The sequence below is a fragment of the Pieris brassicae genome, chromosome 3 (assembly GCF_905147105.1).
Source record: "Pieris brassicae chromosome 3, ilPieBrab1.1, whole genome shotgun sequence".
Lineage (NCBI taxonomy): Eukaryota > Metazoa > Arthropoda > Insecta > Lepidoptera > Pieridae > Pieris > Pieris brassicae.
Window position 1 is genome coordinate 3119859 of NC_059667.1, and position 23202 is coordinate 3143060.

At 33.5% G+C, this 23202-nt stretch overlaps 1 protein-coding gene across 1 annotated transcript; it reads right to left on the bottom strand.

The window, feature by feature from the left end:
- Positions 1 to 40: 40 nt before the first annotated feature.
- Positions 41 to 22747, bottom strand: LOC123706642 (rho-associated protein kinase 2). The gene is made up of 13 exons (XM_045655914.1): positions 22164 to 22747; positions 20015 to 21943; positions 19483 to 19643; positions 18626 to 18835; positions 11546 to 11736; positions 10458 to 10632; positions 9909 to 10066; positions 8859 to 9060; positions 6989 to 7257; positions 5729 to 5886; positions 4905 to 5030; positions 4303 to 4516; positions 41 to 3855 (listed from the first exon to the last, which is right to left on the bottom strand). Exons 1-13 carry the CDS (start codon positions 22342 to 22344, stop codon positions 3762 to 3764), a joined length of 4068 nt encoding a protein of 1355 aa, XP_045511870.1. The 5' UTR covers positions 22345 to 22747; the 3' UTR covers positions 41 to 3761.
- Between the last annotated feature and the right edge of the window lie 455 nt (positions 22748 to 23202).

Consider the following 23202-nt stretch of genomic DNA (forward strand, 5'->3'; position numbering starts at 1 on the left):
AATTATTGTGATCTAAGCTGCTTTAAAATAAAACAAAATATATTTTTTAATGTTATTTATTTTTCACAAATGTAGCACTTATTAGCTAGGCATTAATTATTACATGATAAAATTAATAATTATCTTTACAATATACAATTCCTTAAAAGTCCATAAAATATTGGTTTATTTCAAAACATAATATTTACAATATAACTATAGATACATAACATACGCCTACATGATATGGGAGTGGGCCGCGTAGCTAAGGCACGTTAGTATTAGTATTGCGTGACACGTACGGACGTATTACGTGCGCGTACGCGTGGTGACGTTTGCGTCATTCATTAAACCCTAATAGATTCCTAACATTTCAAAAATATACGACTTACAACCATATACAAGTTATTCCGAGATGCCTGCGCCGATTCATAATTAGAAAGTTATCTAGGAACTTACAATAAATTGATAAATACGAGAGCATAAAATGTAATACCATAAATAAATAAATTACACGTTTGATAATTGTTCAATATCGACGCAACGATCTAACGACAAACTGGGAGTATTCCTTATACCACCACCGTATGTTAATAAAAATACTCCCAAATTGTGTCACGAACATACTATGAATGAACAAGACAGTGTATCAGAAAATAAAATGCAAAATTTTTACAAAATTCCAAAAATTTCTTTGGCAACATATCGAAAAAACGCCGTAACAAAAATAAACACGATGGAATGACATAAGCAATGAAATAGCTGCCCTAACATAAAAAATGCATTCAAACAAAATAAGCGTAAAAATATGAAATCAATTAACGAGAGATAAGTACGTTACTCTGAAATATGCGAGTTATTTTAAAAGCTTTACACCTTAACCTACAACGTTGAAGCGGATAATTGACCATACAAACGCCGTTGTTTTTATGATATGCTTCACTAAGTTTCACTGAGAGGGTAGACCAAAAATTAAATATCATATCACAATACACGGCGCTCGCGATCGGCGATAGAACTCGATATAAAACTAAGGTAAACAAAACAACATAGCTTTTGCAGGAATGTTAACAGTAGAGCAATGGCAGAAACATTTAACGGGAACCACTAATAACAATATGGAGGCCTGCATCCTTTAGCACCGGGTGTCATACAACACCTCAAGCTCAACCAACGAAGATAAAGCTCATCCATCACTTCTAACGTCCTTTTGTCAATAAGGAAAAAATCAATTCCGCTGTGTACTTTAACAATTGCTTTGTACTTTGTGATCACGATTACGATTTACACATCAAATTGGTAAAACCACGCCAGCCCGATATTTGTACATTGTCGAAAAGGGTAAGATTTTGGCACCTTTGGAAAACTACTTAAAAATAGGCCGTCTACCTATACCCTCATACTTATTTTGTATTAATAGCTTGACCAAAAGTATAAAGTGCTAATTAGCAACAGCACATAACATTTATAAGAATGAGGGTAGTGCAAAAAAAATCCCTCAGACATAACTTATGGTTACAAGACACATTTTATTTCCTTAAAAAAACTAAGAGGAATCTAATTCGCTATGCGCAGGCAGTGTTTCAAAAAATTATGTATAAACAAATTTTGGGAAGCCCTAAGGAATTTGATATTGAGCAAATTTGAAATTATGGCACTCCATTTCGTTAACGCGTACGCAGAATGACGTGCTCTTAAAAGCTATGTGCTGGAGAGGCGAAATTAGTGCAAATTTGTAAATATTCATTCAATTCCTGTGTAAATTTTCATACTACCCTCTTATTTATACAAGTTGAATCCGTATTTTTACACTGTTACTGAAATATTCATAAAAACTCAATCAACAATGTTACACGTTTGTCTCTGTCCGTCAAATTGTATTTACGCTGTGAGGAAAAGAGACAAATGAGTATGTACTTTAGTTAAAGCGGTGCAATTAGACTGATTTAGTTTTTATGAATAAGCAAGCGCAGGTCAGTTGAATAAGAGATTAGACAAAAATTCCATGTGTTCAGTAGGCCGTGTAATCCATTTAACAAGGATTCTTCATTACTAAAGTCCTATATTGTCTAATAGTAAATCGTTTTTCAACGAGTTAAATGACTAACCAGTCTCTCGTCACAATTATATATTTTATAAAAATACCTTAAACCGGGATTTCTTTACATTAATATTGTCATATAAAATCGCTATTATCACGTAGAAACAAAATGGACGAACGGTATATTTTTTTAACATTGAGTTATCACTACTTTTTTCATCTACCCACATTTAAATAGCGAAAGTGGGTAGACACCTTGTAGAAGCCTAGCTCGCGTAAATAGCAACATCAGACATTCAGAACACTATTTAGTAAGCTTATTGGTTAATTTCACAATTACTAATGTTTAAGATTATAGTTGGTTTGTTTGACGGCCAAATTTTGAAAAAAGCCACGCAATCCATAGAAGTATAAAAAATAACTGTCGTAAAACACAAATGTAGACAAAAATATTTACTAAGCAAAATTGGTACTAATATGAACATAAAACAATGAATGAATAATTCAATGTCAACGTTAAACCAAATCAAATTGTCAAAAAATTTAAAAAAAAAACCAATAGTCTTGACTGTCAGATCTATATTTAAAAATCGAACACGGCTCATTATACTTTTTACTTCGTATTTAAACTCCTTTGACGTTTTCGTAATAGACATCAAATACAAAATTTGAATTTAGACAAAATCTATAAATAGCAGAATTGTGACGTAATTGGGCCATTTTGCACCATCAACAACTCAAATTTAGGTATTAATATCACGAAGGCATTAATTGCTACTAACATGTATTGTTCTGTTAGTAATAAGGATGCTCCATCAATTAACTAAATAGTAAATTATCTATGGTACATGCTAAGTAGCACAAGTCGATGCTTAGCGCCAAGTACGACTTCCGTATGTCAAACCTCTTTAAGCCACAATTAGATATTAAATGTCTGTGTACGATTAGGTTTTAATTTATTTTCGAAAGTTAAATTAGCGCTTAACGTTCATAGCCCCGCATTCAAACGTCATTCGTCAATCTAATTTCAAGTGCTGTCAAACTGATTGTCACTACGAAGTTATATTTGACAGTACTCAAAACGGGATCGTGACTTGGGGTCCAAATCAAGTTATTGAGTTACAAACGGGTCGTTAAGCATGTAAATTCGTTTCTAAGATGCGTCCAGATAAATATAAAATTTAATTTAAAAAAAAATTGGCGAAAATGTTTTTTGTCTGTGACACTAGTAACAGAACAAGCCCAAGAGCATATATAATTAATTATGCAGCCACTAACCCATACATTTGTTATTGTCAATAAAATGAAAACGGGTCCAAAATTAAATTAGCAAAATTTCTCTAGTGAAAAACCATATTGTCAAATTCCAGTGAAAAAACACAATTTATCGAGTATTTCAATTTTCTCGTATCGACACTAGCGCCATCTAACCGATCGTCAAATATCATGTAGCAATTATCACATTTTGTCATATTCTATGAAAATTACAAATTCGGTAAATATACACAAAGATTATTTGAGTACTCCGCACCTATAAGACAATAATTTTAACCGACTTCAAAAACTGAGGTCCTCGGGTGAATTCTTCTTTCAAAGATGAGACTGTCCCATCAGGTTATAAAGGGAGTATACTGAATTATTGCTTTTGTACATTTTGAAGTCGGTTATTTTGTTTCTATTTGGTTCTATAGTATTTGTAATATTCTATGTGTGTGTATAATTAATATACGTTATTTTGTCTTTACTGCCTCGGTAGTGCCGTGTTAGCGGGCAAAGTCGAACTACGCTGCGATGCGTTCATGTACGCCGCTTTGAGATTGGATCGCATTGAATCTCTGAAATGTAACAATTGGTATTAAGAATTAAAAAATACAATGAAATATATATTAAGTTTAATTGTTTAGTCACTGGACCATTTGCGGTCCCTCCATTACACGTAACGGAAAGTCTATATAATTCTTTGTTAAAAGCTATGTTAAAAGCTGTTTTGATAGCATTGATTATAGTTTCAATAGAGTTCTTTAGATATTTTCAAAAATAATTAAGTAATTACATACATATAGTAACCGAAATTCTTAAGAAAATTGGTCCTTCGAGCCGTTCAAGCGATCGAGAGTTCGGCGATTTATAGGATTTGCAATTTATTGGCACTACAAAAACAGATGACAATCTTAACGATTTGACTACCAAATCGATTTTTGGGTGCCTCTGAAATGTTATTAAAATTTTCTAGTACAATTCTTGGCGACAAGGCAAGTTTATTAATTATGAAAATATATTACCTTGGCGACAACTTGGTATGGTCATGGTTGTGAGCAGCCCTGTAGCCGTACCGCTGCACCCTGCGGGCAAGTCGGGCCACCCAACGCCGCTGCTCCTGCGCTACAGGCGCCAGCAGCAACAACTCCCGCGCTCTGTCCGCGTGCAATTTGCACGCTGCCACGCCCTCCCCGCCCGCCTCCAACACGTGCTCGGCGTGCACTTTCATGCGGCAGCCTGTGTAATAAAAATGAACACATACTCACATTACACAGATTTTGGAGTCTGTTAACTAAAGCGAGTTTACAGTTATCAACTTTCTGTTAAAAAGATAATTTTGCCTTGCAGCGACTTAATTGAGCATAGTCGTTTTCCCATTAAATGATAATTTAACAAAACGCGTATTGTACAAATTTGGTTAAGTCTCAATTAATAAAATATAACGGCCTCAATCGTGAACAAACACTATATTGTTCTTACGGTTAAATGTATTTACCCAAAAAAACATCGTTACCATGGTAACAATTCTAAAATCCATATTTTATGTGCTGTTCATACTATATCATTGAGATAAGTAATGTATGTTCCATATGAAATATATTTTATATATATAAAAAATACTTACGTCGGCACTCGTAGGCCTGTGGTGGACGGAACATATGCCAAAGTGGTCGAGTACAAACTTCACATGCCGTCGGGATGTGATACGTTATGCTGACCAGGTCATGACCCTTATGCTGTACTGTGTTACCTGGAATATAACAATTTAATTTGGTATATAATTAAAAATGTTATATTCTGATATTATTAATAATGTAATATATTCTTCCCGTTATACCTATTTTGAAACAAATAAATACCATAAACGTGATAAAAAATTATATGGCCATACAGAGAGACTTTATCAAAGAATATGATAGGACAATTTGCTCCCATATATATTATTAAGAAGGGTTTTCACTCGCATTACTTTGGTCGATATTGATAACGTAAATAAAGGAGGCAACGGACGGCTTTGTCGCTAACAAGCGTTCGCTTCCCGACAACCCTAGTAAGGAACGAAAAATACTAAGGGTAAAGTGCAAAAAAGTGTATTTTAGGTCTGGGCCTCAGATTTCTGTATCTGTTTCGTGATCGTTTGTTGAACTAATAGGCAAGTAGGTGTTCAGCCTTCTGTGCCTGACACACACCGTCGACTTTTTGTGTCTAAGGCAAGCCTGTTTCCTCACGATGTTTTCCTTCACTGTTCGAGCTAATGTTAAATGCGCACATAAAGAGAAAATCCATTGGTGCACAGCCGGGGATCGAACCCACGACCTCAGGGATGAGAGTCGCACGCTGTAGCCACTATGCCAACACTGCTTACAATGACAAAACCAAAATTAAAATTAAATTCTAATCAGTCAAAAATTTATGCGAACAACTATACTTCATTTAAATAATACATACCAGTATGATCTACTCCATCGGTTGGCTGATCCTGTGCGTCACCAGGTCTCCTGGCTTCCCCTTCACCAGCGTACAAAAGCTGGAATATACGCGGGATGTCCTTTGCATCAGCCCGGATTACGTCGCCTTGTGTCACGGAACGAACATGGAAGACTTTGCTGGAATTGTATATATATATATAGTATTGTCTTTTGTTAACATGGCTTTTACACATTAAGAAAACACTTTTTAAACGGATTGAAGCTATGTACTATTATTATAAACTTATAATTATTTACATAATTATAAATTTAAATTTCACCGTCACCGTCACCGTGACCACGCACGCTGTAAAGCACGCGAAACGTCAGAAAATTTAAAATTATGTAAGTAATTATAAGTTTATAATAATAAAACATAGCTTCAATCCGCTTAAAACGTGTTTTCTTATTAGTTTATGTTATTGGCTTCATATTCATTTATATATTATAAATTACTGCTAAATATATATTGTCGATAACTGTAACTTCATTTATAACTGAAAACTGCTTATTAAAAAAAAATCATTGATTGGATATAGTTTTTAGCAAACACCTAAAAACACAAATACAAAGAAAAAAAAGAAGAACTTTTAAAAATTTTGTTTGGTTCTTCTCTGGTCTCTTTTTTGGATAAAACTATTTTTCTCAACGTTATTGTGAAACTTAACAAATTTGTTGTTCAATAATGTCACTATCAGAAACCGGTGTCTAATAGGAAATAAAAAGATAATATTTACATTTACTGTAACTAAATTTCGCTAATAACTAAGTACAAATAACATAAAACGTAACTTACAAGATTATCAATAAAATATGCTATATTATTTATTTGAAAACAGAAAAAAGCCTTAAAAATTGATTTCAATATTCATATATGCTATAAATTAAGATTCATTAAAATAATAATTTAATTTGAGCCCATATAATACAAAATATATAACAAAGATGCCAACACATAAAACAAAATTATGTAATATACAGAATCAGTCAGGAATCATTCCTAAGATGCCTGATATATTAAAAATAAGACCTACAAATTTACTACATGTTGTATGTTATACATATGTTACACATACTATATCGAATCAAATACAGATTAGTTTTATCAAATACAGATTAAGAATTTTGCAAGGATATTGGCATGAAAGTGGATGAAGCGAGAGAGGTTTGTCTCCAGGAGATCCTCCTGCCCCTTCAGGAAAAAGGCTAAATATATATAGAATACATTAAAACTACATACCTTAAATCCAATATCATGACTGGGTCAGTTGTATTCTGCTTGTCATTCTCGGTATTGTAGAAGATGATCTTCTTAGAAGACACGACCACATACTGCTTTTTCCACCCGTGTCTCCTTATATTCTGCTTGAATGGAACTGAAAGCCAACCCTCGAGGGTCTGTTCCGTTTCTCCGTCTTCCGCATCGGCTGACGACTGGGATGCTGTTTCGCTGGTCAACGCTGCCAGCTTCTCTTTGAGTTGTTCTATCTCCGCGTCTTTGCTGTCAACCTGGAAGTGATGTTAAAGAACATTTTATCAAATTTTGATACATATTCTATAACCTAGATTTGGCCGACGGTATCGTATCGGCCCGGAAGTGCCAAATGCGGAATTCTTCAGGTATTATACTTCAAACATAGTTTTGTTAGTAATAGGTCTAATCCGTCAAATCCATGAAATAGTATTTCATATTTTATATATGGAATAATATATAAAAACGTAACTATGACGCACCAAGCTTTTAATTTTTGTTTATCGTACATGTGACAATTCAAATCGACGTGTCACTTAATACATTACGCACGAAAATTACTAAATGATAACAAAATGATTGAATTATATTTCACAATATTCATATAAACTATTTTATATATTTATATATATATATATATTTAAAAAATATTGTCCTATGGTTAAATTACTTAAGTTTACTTAATTATTTGAGCGCATTTCTCACGGAAAACATGGCTTAGTGAATAAAGCTTTTATCTGCCTTGAAAGTACATACTTTGATGTATTCATTAAAACCCGACAATCAGCCATATATAATAACTAGCTATGTCTAATATTATATGTTAGTACCAAACTTATAATCTAAGAATTCCCTCATATAGTATCCTATCTTTAAAAATCATTTCCCATTAAAACTGTAACTTTAGAACGTAAGTGTGTTTAACTCAAAGTTGGTATAGTTGAAATAAATGGCAATTATTACGGTTAAAGATTTTACAAAAATCGTTATTTTATCAATTATACATACGATTACAATAAACAATGATTACAAGTATGTAATTAAATAAACGTTTATAATAACAATCACGATCATTAGATTACAGAAGCATAAATCGAAAGTGACTAATCAATGAACCAATCTCATGGGAAATATGTTTCATGAGTCATAGTGAATATTAATTTTGTTATTATATTTAATGAGTATGTATTAACTTATTGAAGAATTATAATTTTTCTAGCAAGTTGGTGATCGACCTTTTGTGTCTGACACACATCGACTTTTTAAGTGTTAGTGAACATTGTTATTCTTTTTTAATAACCGCTCTAATTGCGTATGCATATACATTTAGTTTACTGTGAAGTAAAAACCTCTAATTATTTTATAATGAAAAAAAGCAGTGGCTATACATACATCATACATTTCTAAATAAGCCAGTAAGTGATCGGCCTTTTGTGTCTGACACACGTCGACTGTTTGTCAAAGGTACTCCGATTTCCTTTATCGTACGTTCGTCAGTGTTAAATGCGCACGTTATTTGAACGTACGAACTCAGGCGCACGTACAAGCCACTTTAATAACGAACTCACGAACGAACGAACGAACGAAAATTTCAAGCGATCTCTTTCAGACACTTTTGCATGTTTTTAATAAAAATTAGTATTTTTACTATAGAAGGTCATCAGTTCGTATATTGGAACTGGATATTAAAGCAGGATTTGCAAATTCTTCAACCTACGGAAAATTTTAACTAACTCGGTTCGGTAGTTTTCATGATGATTACAGATTTCAAGGTACACATATAGGTTTCAAGGGGAACTAGTTTTACGCAGGTACTTTTTATAAATAATATTTAATCGTCAACAATCAAATATTTTACCTCCATAGCGAGTCGAAGCCTCGTCTGCTGCTCCTCGATGAGCTGCTGCTGCGAGTCCTGAAGATCCCTCTGCAATTTGGAGATGTGCTGGTCCGACTTCTCCTTCTCCCTCGTCAGCTCCTGTTGCAGCTTGCGATAGTCTTTGTCTTTGCGTACTGACATCTTGCTCTTGTTCTTCGTGGACGCTGGGTTCATGTCTTTCCTGTTGGTTTTAGGTTTATCGGTGGATTATTTAACCCATATTCCGGATAGCATTTTAAACAAAAAAATGCCATTATGTAACTTAAAAAAATATAAATCATACATTTACATATAAATTTTTTTTTTGTTAATTGTTTTATTTATTTACTTCTTACTAAGAAATACAAAATATAAACATTATAACTATTGTTTGTCTTAATCTACGATAACCGATCCTGTGTGCCTACGGGCAAAGGCCTCCCCCATCTTCCTTCAGTTTTCTTTATTGTATACTAACTTCGTCCAGATCTTTCCAGCCATTTCCAGGATTTCATCCTTTTAAATTGCCTACCTCTTTTTCTTTTATGGCCGCTTGGTTGTCATAGTGTTACAGTTTTGCTCCATCTATCTGCTCCTCTCATGAGCTCATTTCCATTTTAGTTGTTTTATTTTATATGTATCGTCAGCGAACCCGGTTTTATCTCTTAAATTCTTGTTACTTATTTTGCCAATTCTTCTTTTCTTTATAAAACTTCTTTCCATGGCTCTCTGGATTGCGTTCATATTGTTGATTGTTTTATATAACGGGCCAAATGGGACTTCGGTGAGCCTGATGTTAAATGATACCACCGCCGCAAGTGCGTTGCCGGCCTTTTAAGACGCACTGGTATATGTCGAATTGGTTCGGATATTCATCAGTGGGCAGAAGCAAAAATTTATTAAATATTAAAAATTAATTTTAACGAAAAGTTGAACCCATTGTATATAGATCAAGACATTATATATACCAATAAGACAATATTTGTCTTTCATAGTAAGGGAAATTAATATATTTTTTAAATGTTATAAAATATTGTGAGCCAACCATACCTGTTCATGATTTCGGCCAACTTATTAACAGCCTGTTGCTTAAGCATGATCTCAGAGTTGAGTTTCTTGTTCAATCTATCGACGTCTTCCTGGAGACGCTGTAATGTTGCTACACGCTCTGCTAGGGCTGTACCGCTCCGGCGCAACTCGTCCACTTCCTGAAAAATATTATTGGTAATTTAGTTCAGAAAATTGTTTTCAATTCAAAGACAGGACTCGGAATTGTGTTTCACAATGTATATTATACCTAAATGTAACGTAATGAAGACGAATTTTATGCTACAATATAACTTTTAGCATCGACTTATATTAGAATACGAATATCTAAACCTATTATTAGGCGGATACAAATATATTTTGTTTAAAAAGCAAAACATTCGTTACTTCTAATGCATTAAACAATTCCTTTTTTTCTGTTTATACATTACCATCGGACAAAATGTCAAAATAATATTTATGAGATGACAGTAGAATGCTTAAATAAAAGCTACTTTTGGGCAAGTTTTGAGTAACTTTGTTTTAGAATAACTTGGAATGTTTAAGACATACCTTCCTTTGCAGGTCAATGGTAGCCCTATTCTCATGATCCCGGTCCCTAAGACCTTGAACCAACGCATCTCTTGCTGATAATTCGCTTCGATGCTGAGTGAGAGCCTCCCGCATCTCCAGGTCTTTCATCGTCTTCTCTTTCTCTAGTTCGCCCACTGTTTCTTCCGCTATGGACCTGTAAGTGATAAATAGGTATTAATTTTGAAAAGTTTCACTTTAAGTTACATCTGAGTAATAAAAGGTTTTTATGGAGAAAGGCCAAGTAAAAAAAACACATTTAGGCAAGACTTAGTTCGCTTCGCTTAGTTCGTATCGTTATCACAAAAAAGGCTATTTGACGGAAGTGTTATTAAGAGTAATGGTTGTGACAAAATTGATATAAAGCTAGTCCCGACTCGAGCCCCTGTGTTGTAGGTAAGTAGTCTTAGTGATGCATGTAGAGCAGTGTAGGACTAGTGGCTTCAGCGTGAGACTGTCATCCCTGAGGTCGTGGGTTCGATCCCCGGCTGTGCACCAATGTATTTTCTTTCTATGTCGACATCGATATTTAATTAACTGTCTAGAGATTCAATTAACTCTCTGATTTAACTACTTTACTGCGACATATACATAATTTAAAAAAACAGAAGTTAAGACAAAAATCTCTGTTGTACGTCAGAGGCACATTTAATAATAATTTAGTTAAATAAAAAGGTTCATTCAGCGTTAAATAAAAAATCGTTTCTCTTCTAACATTTACCTACAACTTAAGACGTAACTTATAACACAAAGAGTACATTAAAAATAATGTTAACTTCTTATTTATTTAAAAATCACGACTCTGTCTTAGTCTTAATATCACTTATAACTCAAGATTTACATACAATTTAATCCTCCCTAAATATGGTACAACAAAAAGTTCCCAAACAGTCCCAGTTAACATTTAAATCGACATATTTATATTAGTTCGCAGTGACTTCACAGCAGCGATACTCTGTATGTTATTGTTTTTAATAATTTTTTTCGTCATTATCGTATGAGATTAATACTGTGATAGTGTATGTATTATGAAAGTCTAAATACTTTCTTAGGAGCCCTTAAATACAAACCTAGCAATAGCCTCCGAGTCTGCCCGGGCAATAGCTAATTGCAATTGATGCATAAGACTCGCCCGCTCTTGTTCAAGGTCGCGATTTGCGCGGGCATTCTCGTCGAGTTGCGCACGCGCATCGTTCGCTTGCGTTCGGTACATAACACAGTAGTGTTGCTCGTTCTCCAACTGGGAGCGTAGTTCTTCGCTCTGTAATAAATTATAATACTGTTAATATGTGAATAATATTTAAATTATGGAATTATACTAAAAAGTGGTGAACTTAAATGAATTTTCACAACACTTCTTAAACAATAAATATGAATTTAGTTGCTTTGTTAAAAAGTCCACAAGATCTTTATTCATTTATTTATCCCAATATAATCAGCCTTACGAGGCCAAAAATTAACTATATTACTGAAAATCTGTTTGCACGCCTCTAAAATACTTAACAATACAGTTAAAAATTCACAAATTATATTAACAAGTAATTTCCAGAGAAACAGACGGTTCATTGACTTGCTTTTTCTCTCACAAATTAAATTTTAAAGTGAACAAACGCTAAGCCGAGCGTGAAGCATAACAACCAAAAATTATCATTTAAATTTATAAAAAAAACCTAGCATAATGCTACAAAGAATCGCGTTTTATTTAAAATAATAAAAAAATAACATAGGAAGTGTTAAAATTCAATTGGGTTAATTGAATAGGAACGAAAAACTGTAGTGAACTGTAGGCACGCCAAGGCACGCCTAAACATGGCCATTTTTTTTAATTATATGCCTTTTTTTCTAAGTAAGGTTACATCTACTGTTTTCATAGTTTTAGAATCAAGTAGCACATGTATGTGTTGGTTTTTGATCTGTCTGCTTTGATATTAAATTTATGTGTAAGGTTTTAATTAAAATCTACATTTGTAATTAAACGCGTTTTCATGTGATAAAAATTGTCATATAAATAGCATAATTTACAGTTTAAAATCCATTTTATAGGTATACGAAACTAGATAGACAAGAAAAAGACAGGTAGTTATAGAAGATTGGTGACATTATTTTATAGCAGCTGGTCGAGTAAATTAATTTTTAAATACTGTCAATTGATATGAATTTCATATACACCTATTATGTGACAAAAATATGCCATATTAACACTAAGCCCTATGGGATAGAGAAATATAAACAAGCCATCGCCATGCCACTGCTCATGCTATGTAGTACGGAAAAGGTGTAATGAGCTGACTGTAAACACTCCACGCTGCCACGCATCACCACTATATGGAACTGTCCACCTATGTATTTCCGAATAAAAGGCCGGCAACGTACTTGGGCCCTCTGCAAATACGTGGCAATGGGCGGCAGTATCACTTAACATCGGGTGAGGTTTTCCCCGTTATATTTAAAAAAACTCACGTATCTTACTCACGCCGTATCAATATTACCGGCAGCGACAGGAGCCGTAGCAGGTAGTACCAACTATTAATAAATACATGAAACTAATTCCAAATGCTTTTATTTGTTACTTATATTGCATTTGTCAATATTTCAAATATTATGTTAGAACCACCAGACAGAATACATATATTAAATACGACATTAAAAACGAAAGCATTATATTAAACAAATAATCGAATTACTAAAATAGTTTAATATAAATGAATATGCAGAGTTCGAAGGAATGTTAAAATACATCTCCAGTATTGCGCAACAGTTAATCAAAGTATACATCGTTTGTTTTTATCAATTAAGATGATTAAGCCAGTTGAATGCCTTTAAATTATCACCATACCACAAATTGACAAGATCGTTGTGTTAAAAATGATTATAAAAATAAATATTTGTGTATTACCTCCATTAATATGTAAGTCTAGAAAGTATTTTTGACTCTTCATAACACATAGAAATTAGACTATTAATAATGTGACAAAACATTAAATACTTAACGTATTTTCAGGAATAAGATCGTATAGGTGAGATAATTAAACAAAATACGATTTACGCGTTTGATTAAGGTCGGTCAAACGATACGACGGATCGTTTCGCGTGTCTGTGATTGGACTAGAACTTGTCTGTGATTGGATTAAATAGAGCTTTCGTTTTATATTCCCACCGTAAGTGTTAATTCGAAGTACTACATGGGTATGATAACGTTCCAAACGTTTGCATTCGATTGTTTGAAATCTAAGGTAAAACGATAACCTAAGGCAAACGGCAGGACGCTCATCTGATAATATGTGATACTCTTCCGTAACTTTCTGGAAGGTTCCTTACCTTCCAGAAAGTTCACAAGTGCGTTGCCAGCCGCTTAAGAATTGCTACGCTCTATCCTCGAAGAAACATCTTATCTTGTAACTTCCAACACCGATCTTAACGTTTCATGTTCGATAGTTTTCTTTATAGCGGTTATGTCTTGGAATCGCTCACACAAACTCATCCCTATCGCTAGGCACAGATTCCCGATGCCTCTGCATAGCTATTGGTCCATAACATGTCACATAACACGGGCGCTACAACCACCACTAAGTGTTGGCTTCAGATATCTGTATCGTGATATTTGTTTCATAATAAGCAAGCAATCAGCCATCTATGACTGATACAGCATCGATTTTCAGATCAAACTTTAAAAAAAAAGGCGTAAATTTTACTAAAAAAAATTAAAATAAAACCGGCACTGCATAAAAGTACATTGTACATCTCTTTACTAATATAAAGTAATGTTTACATTTACATGATAACTTGATTATATGATAATATCAAGATGAACAGGAACTGAAATTCCACTTAAACTATGCAATATTACTAGGTTTTATTAACTTTATATTATACAGGCTGGACATCACATAGCATAGTGGTCATCAAAAAATAATTATTGACTGGCGCAAACTTTTTAATTTTTCTGTAAGTAAATTTAGAAAGTAATATTGAACATTTTTTTTACTTGAAGTCCCGCATCACACGCTTTGTGAATCTCATTTCTATCGACTTAAAATTTTTTTTTATATGGAATTAGGTGATCAGCCTTCGAGTCGGAAACACGCCGTCAACTTTTTGGGTCTAACGCATCCTTCATAATGTTTTCCTTGGTGGAAGAAAGCCCATTGGTGCTCAGCCGAAGTTTGAACATATGACCTCACGGTTAAGAACCGCACACTGAACCGCCTAGGCAACCACTTTAGTACTATAATTGTAATTAAAACATTGTTTTTGTTTGTGTAAATACCAATAATACATAATCCCACCGAGTAATATAATTTAATTATCAAACGACTAATGCAAATTACTATGTAAGACCTTCAACCAGTTATCCATTGTCTACTTTATAATATTGGCATTTTTAGCTTCGCACTGGGCACTACAGACTATATATCAAGAGCTTAGAATTTTGCGACTGACTTTGCGAGCAAAATAAAAATATAGAATTATCTTTATTCTATTAATTTTATCGACATAGCTAACACATTTTACTATACAAATAAAGGCATTTTAAAACATATATTCTATCGATTTAATTTTCACATCACGATTTGAGGAGTAACTTAATTTAGTTTTTATGAATGAGGGTAGTTTAAAAAAAAAAAGATCGTATTTTGAATACACGGACATAAGCAATCATTCTGGGAGATTTTCTATACATAAATGTATACAAAAAGTAAAAACCAACATATATATATATATATATATATATATATATATGGAAATGAATAACGCCCGAGATACGAACTAAGTAAACATTAAACGAACAAGTGGTTTACGTGTTATTGGGTTAACACATTTTTCAGTATAATGCATTTCACCTCACCTCGGCAAAAATACCATATTTTTCCTCTATAAATATTAATACTTCTGACACAAAGCGAATTAGACGCGATGGCAAAGATTGGGAAGACCGAATAAAAAAAAGCTTCGTCATGCGTGAGACAGGTGTCGTATTATTTATTGGAAATATCAGGTTTTTCATTCTTTTTTCACCGACGCGAACACCATATGGACTGGAGACTCAGGAATTTAAACAAACGAAAGCTAGCTTACAAGATGTACTACAATAGATAATAAAATCTAGGCAGCATAAAAAATACGCGTTCCAAGAAATCTTAGACAACTCTATCTTGCGTAATTCCAAGAATGGAACTAAACAAAATGGCAGTACGTAAGTATTGTGAATGTTTTATTTCTTATAGCTTCAAAATAAAGATACACTCATTTGAGACAATAAAACCCTAAAGAATTTCGATTTTTAACAATACGAAAACTAATTATTCTGAATGGAAACTCAAATGCGGTACACATTACCCGTATGTAAAGTTATATTCCAGAAAAATCTCAACTTCCTTTATAGGAGAAATTGTACATTAAATTCATTTAAACGGGCTTTGATAAAAGTCGATGGCCATCATCATTATAACAGTATCATAAAGACCGATTCTATCTTCTTGATGACCTGGTATACCTTCATCCAATGTTCAAGTTCGAATTTTCTGTCAACTGGTACGATGAGAAAGAACATAGTTTTGATTACGGAGGGGTAAACCCTAGTTCACGAAAAATACTTTCATAAAGCCTAATGGAAGTGCAATTTCAAAAAAATATTCTGTAGTTTTGTTTTTTTTTTGTTATTCTTTTCTATCTAGCCAGTCACTTAGAATGTGAATTTATTATAAAAACCTCAAACGCAAACTCCGTTTCATTTAAATTTTAGGTCGCAAGCATGACCCTTGCGCACTGTATATCATTTTTGTACTTTCACAGATAACATATCGCTTGACTAATTGCAAATACAAATTAAACGCATATAGCAGATGCAACATGTCTTATCTACAAGTCTAGACCAATTGGTGACATATTTCATGTAAACATTTCTATGTAACTTGCGTGTAGTTGTCTAAAGGCCGCTTTCTATACTCAATCCCAATCCATTTCACATAAATTTTCAATGCCGATCGATGGATCGTTTTTGTAAACATCTTTGAATTCTACAGATCGAAACGTGACATTTATCAATATTAATTTACGAAAATCTGAATTGGAAATAATTTAAGATTATAGATCGAGTACAGATCGGCCGTATGCTTTACATTAAAATTCTACATACAAATTTCTACGTCTGGCTGTCAACGCCTAACACATCACATTAACTCATCAACTTCAATAGGTTTTTGTTATACCAGAATCGTACTTAACTCACGACCCTGAATCTTGCCCCTAGACACACACGAAGACAAAATGGCAAGTATTAAATGAAATCATTCGTGTTAGACACTGTTTCGGATTAAATGCACACATAATTGTTTTGACGATAGCTATTTCGCATATAAGGTAAATAAATGTGTACGTCTCAAATGCCGATCGCACAGTGACTCATGTGTTGTTACGGCAAGGACAGTCTATTTCGGCGTGATGAGACTATTATTAATTCATAGAAGCAACCGCTTATATAAAACAAATTAAAAATATTCCTCGGCGCTTACGGCGGGTGAACGGCTTGATTTTTATCGATCGTCTGGAAGATCTGATAGTTAACTTAGGCCACCCATTGACAGTTCCTAACACATTATTAACACGATAGTATTGCCACACACCCGCTATCAGTCATCCGTGTATAGAAAAAAAAAACTATGAGCTCTGTCGTTGTGTATATTATAAACATAAGCTTCATGAACTTATGAAACCAATTTACACTTCAGTACTAGTACATATTTAAACAGTTAAATTACTATTATTAAAACATTGTTATTTCCATAAAAATTAGAGCTGTTTTTATATATGTCTGGCACGCAAACTATGAAATTTACTAGTGAAGTAGGTCGGTCAAGGTCAAATTAATCAACTAATCAGATAGTGCTCTGTTTATTAATTTCAAACATATACCACAGTGTTTATTTCTCGTTATCAAACAGGCAATAGAAAAGGCTTCTAGGAAGTGCTACGAACGTCTACTATGATGATATAATCATCGCATAAAGATTTTGTAATAGAATGACGTTATGAGCATGACTTCATTGTCTTGACCTACTCAGAGTTTTCAATAAAAGCCCTAATATAAAATTGGTTTAAATGTGGATTTCTATGGAAAATTGTATTAGGGTAGACCACGTGAAAGTCATACGTAATTCGGAGACCAAAAAAGCTGAATTCGCGGAGCTATTTCCTGGTATTTCTGAACCCTCCCGGCAGGTTTACAAGTTTTAATATATTCCGTATTTCCTATTTTACACGTAGAAATAGTTCCGACCCAAGAAAATGGCTAAGGAAATGGTTATTAAATGTATTTTCCATATCATTGATTCGCGTACACTTCAGAAGAGTGTAAAAACTAATCGCAAACGTTTGTTTAGAAGTTGACAGATGGAAAGAATTTACGTATTAGTTTCTTGATGTAGAATTTATAAAACGAAGCTCGCGTCTAATATTATCGTAGTATGGCACTAAGTTGAACAGATAACTGTAAATACACGAAAATTAAGGATGCGTGAAAATAAACGTCATCATTGAAACAGTTAAATATAATGTGGGAAAAAAATAGCTCTTTATAAATACTTTAGCGTATCGTATTAAAATTTTAGAAATGCGTGTTTAAGCACGCAACATTATTTTATGTGTTATAAGATAATGTAAAAATATAAATTATATAACACAATTTGATAGAAAGATACGATTAACTGCTTTAACAATTACGTGACTTGAAACTGAATCCGTCTAATTACTGAATTATTTTAAATAAATAATTATTTTCTTTACTTTGACGTTCTCGACTCTCTTAATGACGTTCATTAAGTTACCCTACACAAATAACATTTTTATTTTTTTTACTACCGACTTAATAAGCTTACATCGTATCATCGTATGTGGTCATCAATTCGTAACATCTTAATTGAAACATTTCTTCCAGAATTTATGTTTCCAACCAGTCAAATTTTCTTTATTTATTAAAACCGAAATAGAAACTTAAAAATTACACTACATTTCTTTTTAATCGTGGAGGTCATGCTTTTTGCTGTTACGTACCTATGATTGCATAAACGGTAAAAATAAGATTACAATAACTTTCAGGCCGGTAAAATATTAAAAAAGAAACCTATAAAAATAATTATAAACATCGAACTCACCCTTGCATAGTGCATGTCACGTTCAGCGCTAGCCGCCGCAAGCTTTTCGGTTGCATCGTGCAAAGCCGCGCGAATAGCAATAAGTTCCCGTGCGCGTGCATCTCTTTCAGCTGCCGCCGCACGCGCACTACTTTCAGCCGCTGCTGTTTCGGCGCTCGCGGATAGCCTTGCGTCTCTTTCTTGCTCTAGCGCCGCTTGAAGGCCTGCCACCTATAAACCACCTTATATGAGACTACATGCTAATTTTATTATAAGAACCTGTCGTGGTTAATTGTATAAATAACCATAGATTACCAACACTCAGTTACTTAGTAGTCGAAGCCATTTAGATCATACATTTTTTTAATATCTCTTTAAACTACTTAATCTACGAGAATCCATAGATCTGTTTTTAGCGAAATAGACAGCTATAATACACACATATATTCATTTATTTAACAAAAATAATGTCATAATATTAAGTAATTTAAATACGAGATTTTCAAGAAATAACACAAATAGCCTCATTCAACATTAAAATTAATTCTTCCTTAATGTTCTATGACTAACATCTAAATTGTAGGGACATAATCCACATATCAAATAAATTGTATGACATTGGCAATTTACTGAACATGACAATCTTTTTCCTTATTAATATAATCAGGTAACAATTATTTGAGGCTACTGAAGCCACAACAAAACAACAATTATGCATGGTCAAGAATAACCTCAACATCATCAACAATTAATCAAGTAAATTAAATTGTATATAATTCTAACCATCAATGAAGGATATGGATAAAACAACTTATAATAATACTTTATAAGATTTTGTAAAAAAAAAAGCAAGTTTTGCAAAGTCAACAGATCATTACCTTTTCACCTTCCTGTCTATGTTCACCCTCCAATTTTTGCAAGCGTTGCTGCATCTGTCTATAGTCTACACTTAGCATAGACATTTGTCTATCTTTTTCTTGTGAACCGGCCTCAGCTCGCTGTCTTGCTTGTTTCTCTTCATTCAATTTTCCTTGCAATGCTGCAGGTTACATATAGTTAAGCCTCAAATATACATATACAGGACAAACAAATATACATTTTCATTAATATCAGCTACATTTTATTACATTTATTAGACAAATTGTAATGGTTTATTATGATCATGAAATGTGTTAAATGCCCTAAAAAATAACATAACTAATTTAAATGTAACAAATTAAAAAAAACACAATCAATCATACTTTAAGTCAATAGCAAATAAATAGTACCTGCTAATATTTTCTCCAGGGTTCCTGATGCATGTGAATAGGAAATGATTGCTGTAGTCGTGTGTAGGTTATAACTACAATGTACTTAATATAGCTGTAATATGGAAATGAATAGCAAAGTTGAAAAATAAATTGTACATACCCTTCACTAGCTCTAAGTTCGCTTCCTGTTTAGACAACAGTTGAGATCGTTGTGTCTCTTGATGTGCTCTTACTTCTTGCTGATACAAATGTTGAGATGTCCTGAGATCATGAGATAAAGAAGTACATTCTTTTTCCAATGAAGATACACGCTCAGATAGCTGCCGATTGTCAGCTAGTAATTGGTTTATCTTAGAGGCAGATCTTTCCATTTCAATGTGAGCAGCATTTAATCTACTTGTAGACTCAACAACAGTTGCTTCTGAACGTTGTTTAGCTGCCTTTACTGTACCCAATTCCTCAGAGAGTGAACTACATTCCCTCTCTAAAGCATCTCGCTGGGCTCTTAAGCTCGCTACAGTACCATCGCTAGCTGCTGCTGCTGCTGCTTGTGCTGCACTCAATTCTGCTGCCTGCTTCCTAGATTTAGCTGCAGCTTCTGATTCTTGTTTTAACTTCTCGCGCATTTCAGTTAACTGCTTTTCCAAGATGTTAATCTTTTCATTGTAAATTTGTAAACTACTCATCTCTTTCACCCTTTTACTTTGTTCTTCATCTAACCGTCGTTTAACATCATTATAATTCATTTCTGCTTTTCGTCTTGAATCAGCTTCAATTTCAGCCTTTCTTTGAATTTCCTTCAGGTCATGTTTTAATAAGGCCAGTTCCTTATCTGTGTCAGCAACAATTTTCTTATTTCTAACTTCTCTTTGAGACATGTCTTCTAACTGATTACATAACATCACTTGCCTATCCTCTAATTTTCTTCTTGAATCCCTTTCCCTCTCTAATAATTTTTCTAATTGTAGTATAGCTTCAGATCCAACATTATTTATATGATTATTTGATATAGTGTCTACAACATCAGCTGGTTTAATTCTTCCTCCACAGAGTTGGTAGTCACCATTGTAAGTAAATCCTACAAAGGGAAGATGATTTCCTACAAAAGCTTTAGGCTCTGGAAAAGATTCATCTAATGCATCTGACTTATCAATGTCATCGAAATTCCTGGTGTCATCATCACTAGACAGCTCAGGCACAACTGGTGGCACTGAATCCCTTAGATTTTCAAAGCTCCACTGGTCATTTATAAAAAAAGGATGCTGTTTAATTTCATCTACACTGTTTTTGCCCAGTCTTCTGGCTCTATCAGTCAGCAAACCTCTTATAAGTGATTTAGCATCTCTTGAAATGTCTATATCATCAGGAAATTGCAAGGAATTTCTATGGTCCATAATTTTCCCATAAGTACCTACTAAACTATCAGCATAAAAAGGTGGGTCTCCTATAAGCATTTCATATAAAAATATTCCAACAGCCCACCAATCACACTCCCTACCATAAACCCCTTCGCCATTTTGGGATTGCAGTACTTCAGGAGATATGTAGTCAGGGGTACCCACAGCATTACTGGCACGCACAAGTCCATCAGGACCCATTCTCATACAAGTACCAAAGTCTGCTAGCTTCAAATGACCATATTTGTCTATCAACATGTTATCAGGTTTAACGTCTCTATGAACAAAACCCATTCCATGAATAACATCTAGAGCTAAGACTATTTCCATTGTATAAAATTTGGCCCATTTCTCAGGTATATCATAATTAGACATTAAACTAACCAGATCACCTCCAGGCATATAGTCCATTACCATATAAAGATACTTTTGATCTTGAAATGCAAAGTGTAATTTCAAAATCCACTCAGAGTTGGCATGTGCCATAATATGTCTCTCTTCCCAGAAAAATGTTGAGTCAGATCTTTTAATCATTTCTACTTTACTAAGAAGTTTCATAGCATAAACTGATCTAGTAGATTTATGCCTGACTAGTTGTACTTCCCCAAATGCCCCCCGACCGATTACTTTAATAAGATCAAAATCTGCTGCTTTCAAACGCAGGTCAACTATGTCTGATGCAAATTCCTCATCTGAAACAAATTGTCATTATCTATCCACTTGTGCTCAGCTATTTGCTTTAGTAAAAATTTAAATATTATTGGAATCTAATTAGATAAATACACAATATTAAACCAATTTTACATTTTTTTTAAAAGTTGAACCATTCCTATTTATACATTTACAACAATTATAAAATTATCAATAATTATAGCAGATTGACTATAACAAAAATTGGTTTGAAAGACTTACATCTGCTGGTATAAGCTTCGACGTTTTTCATACGTCGAATGGCCGGGTGATCGCAATCAGATATCAGTGCTGTGACTGTGTCCAGGAGACAATCCACGTTGCCGGTCGAGCGAGGGTCACAAAGCCTCTCCTCCAGCAAACGTAGACGTCGCATACGTTCTTCATCTTTTACCGTTCCCATGCTGAACTCTGTCTCTGACCCTTACAGATCCTAAACGCCACCGCACATTCTCCAATTCACTACTCCGGAGAAAAACACTATTCTCATTACGACACATCAACTAGATACTGTTTTACACTTCTCGGGCGATCTTATCATGAATAACTTATTGTTTGATTAACAGCCTATGTTTCATTATCGAAAATTTTCTTACTATAACTTAAAATGACAGCAGATAAAGGTGGTTCTCACAACAAAGCATATGCACGATTGCTAACATAATTTCTTGAATTATTAACTAATTTACTTTTTATATGATTTGAACTTAATAAAAACACATTATTGTGATAATTACTGCTACAATATTAAACGAAACAGAAAAATAAAATAAAAGTTAACACCGCTTCATACACGAATGATGATATCAAACAATAACTTGAAGTTAGCAATTTGCTACGAATATGAAAAACGAAGTCCTGCGAACTCCAAAAATGACTTCTATGCGCAATGGTCAATATAGATATAAATATTTGTATACAGATAATATTCTATAGAAAATTTGTCAAAATAATAATTGTTTGTCCGAAGAGGTTTCTTTTTATTCAAACGTTAAAGAAAATCATTTTAATAAGAGGATGACAAGAAACATTATAACTTATACCACAGATATGTTACAAATGTCTGACTAGGGTTGTCTGGTGACCTGATCATGGAAAATTCTTAAATCGCGTAAATGTTATTTTTAAATTGTTATTAAGTATTTTTAATTTCTATTCTAGTAGTAGATTTATGTTAAATTACTTTTTCTTTCCGACAGACTCCTACAATTGTTTTCCTCAAAGCTTGCAAATGTCATTTTTGTCAAATTTATTGATAAAA

Coding starts and splice junctions, on each gene's coding strand:
- LOC123706642 (XM_045655914.1), bottom strand. CDS start 22,344: ATGGGAACGGTAAAAGATGAAGAACGTATGCGACGTCTACGTTTGCTG. Junction 7,258..8,858: donor GGCTTCGACTCGCTATGGAG/GTAAAATATTTG, acceptor CATCACTTCCAG/GTTGACAGCAAAGACGCGGA. Junction 5,887..6,988: donor GTCATGATATTGGATTTAAG/GTATGTAGTTTT, acceptor ATACAATTCCAG/CAAAGTCTTCCATGTTCGTT.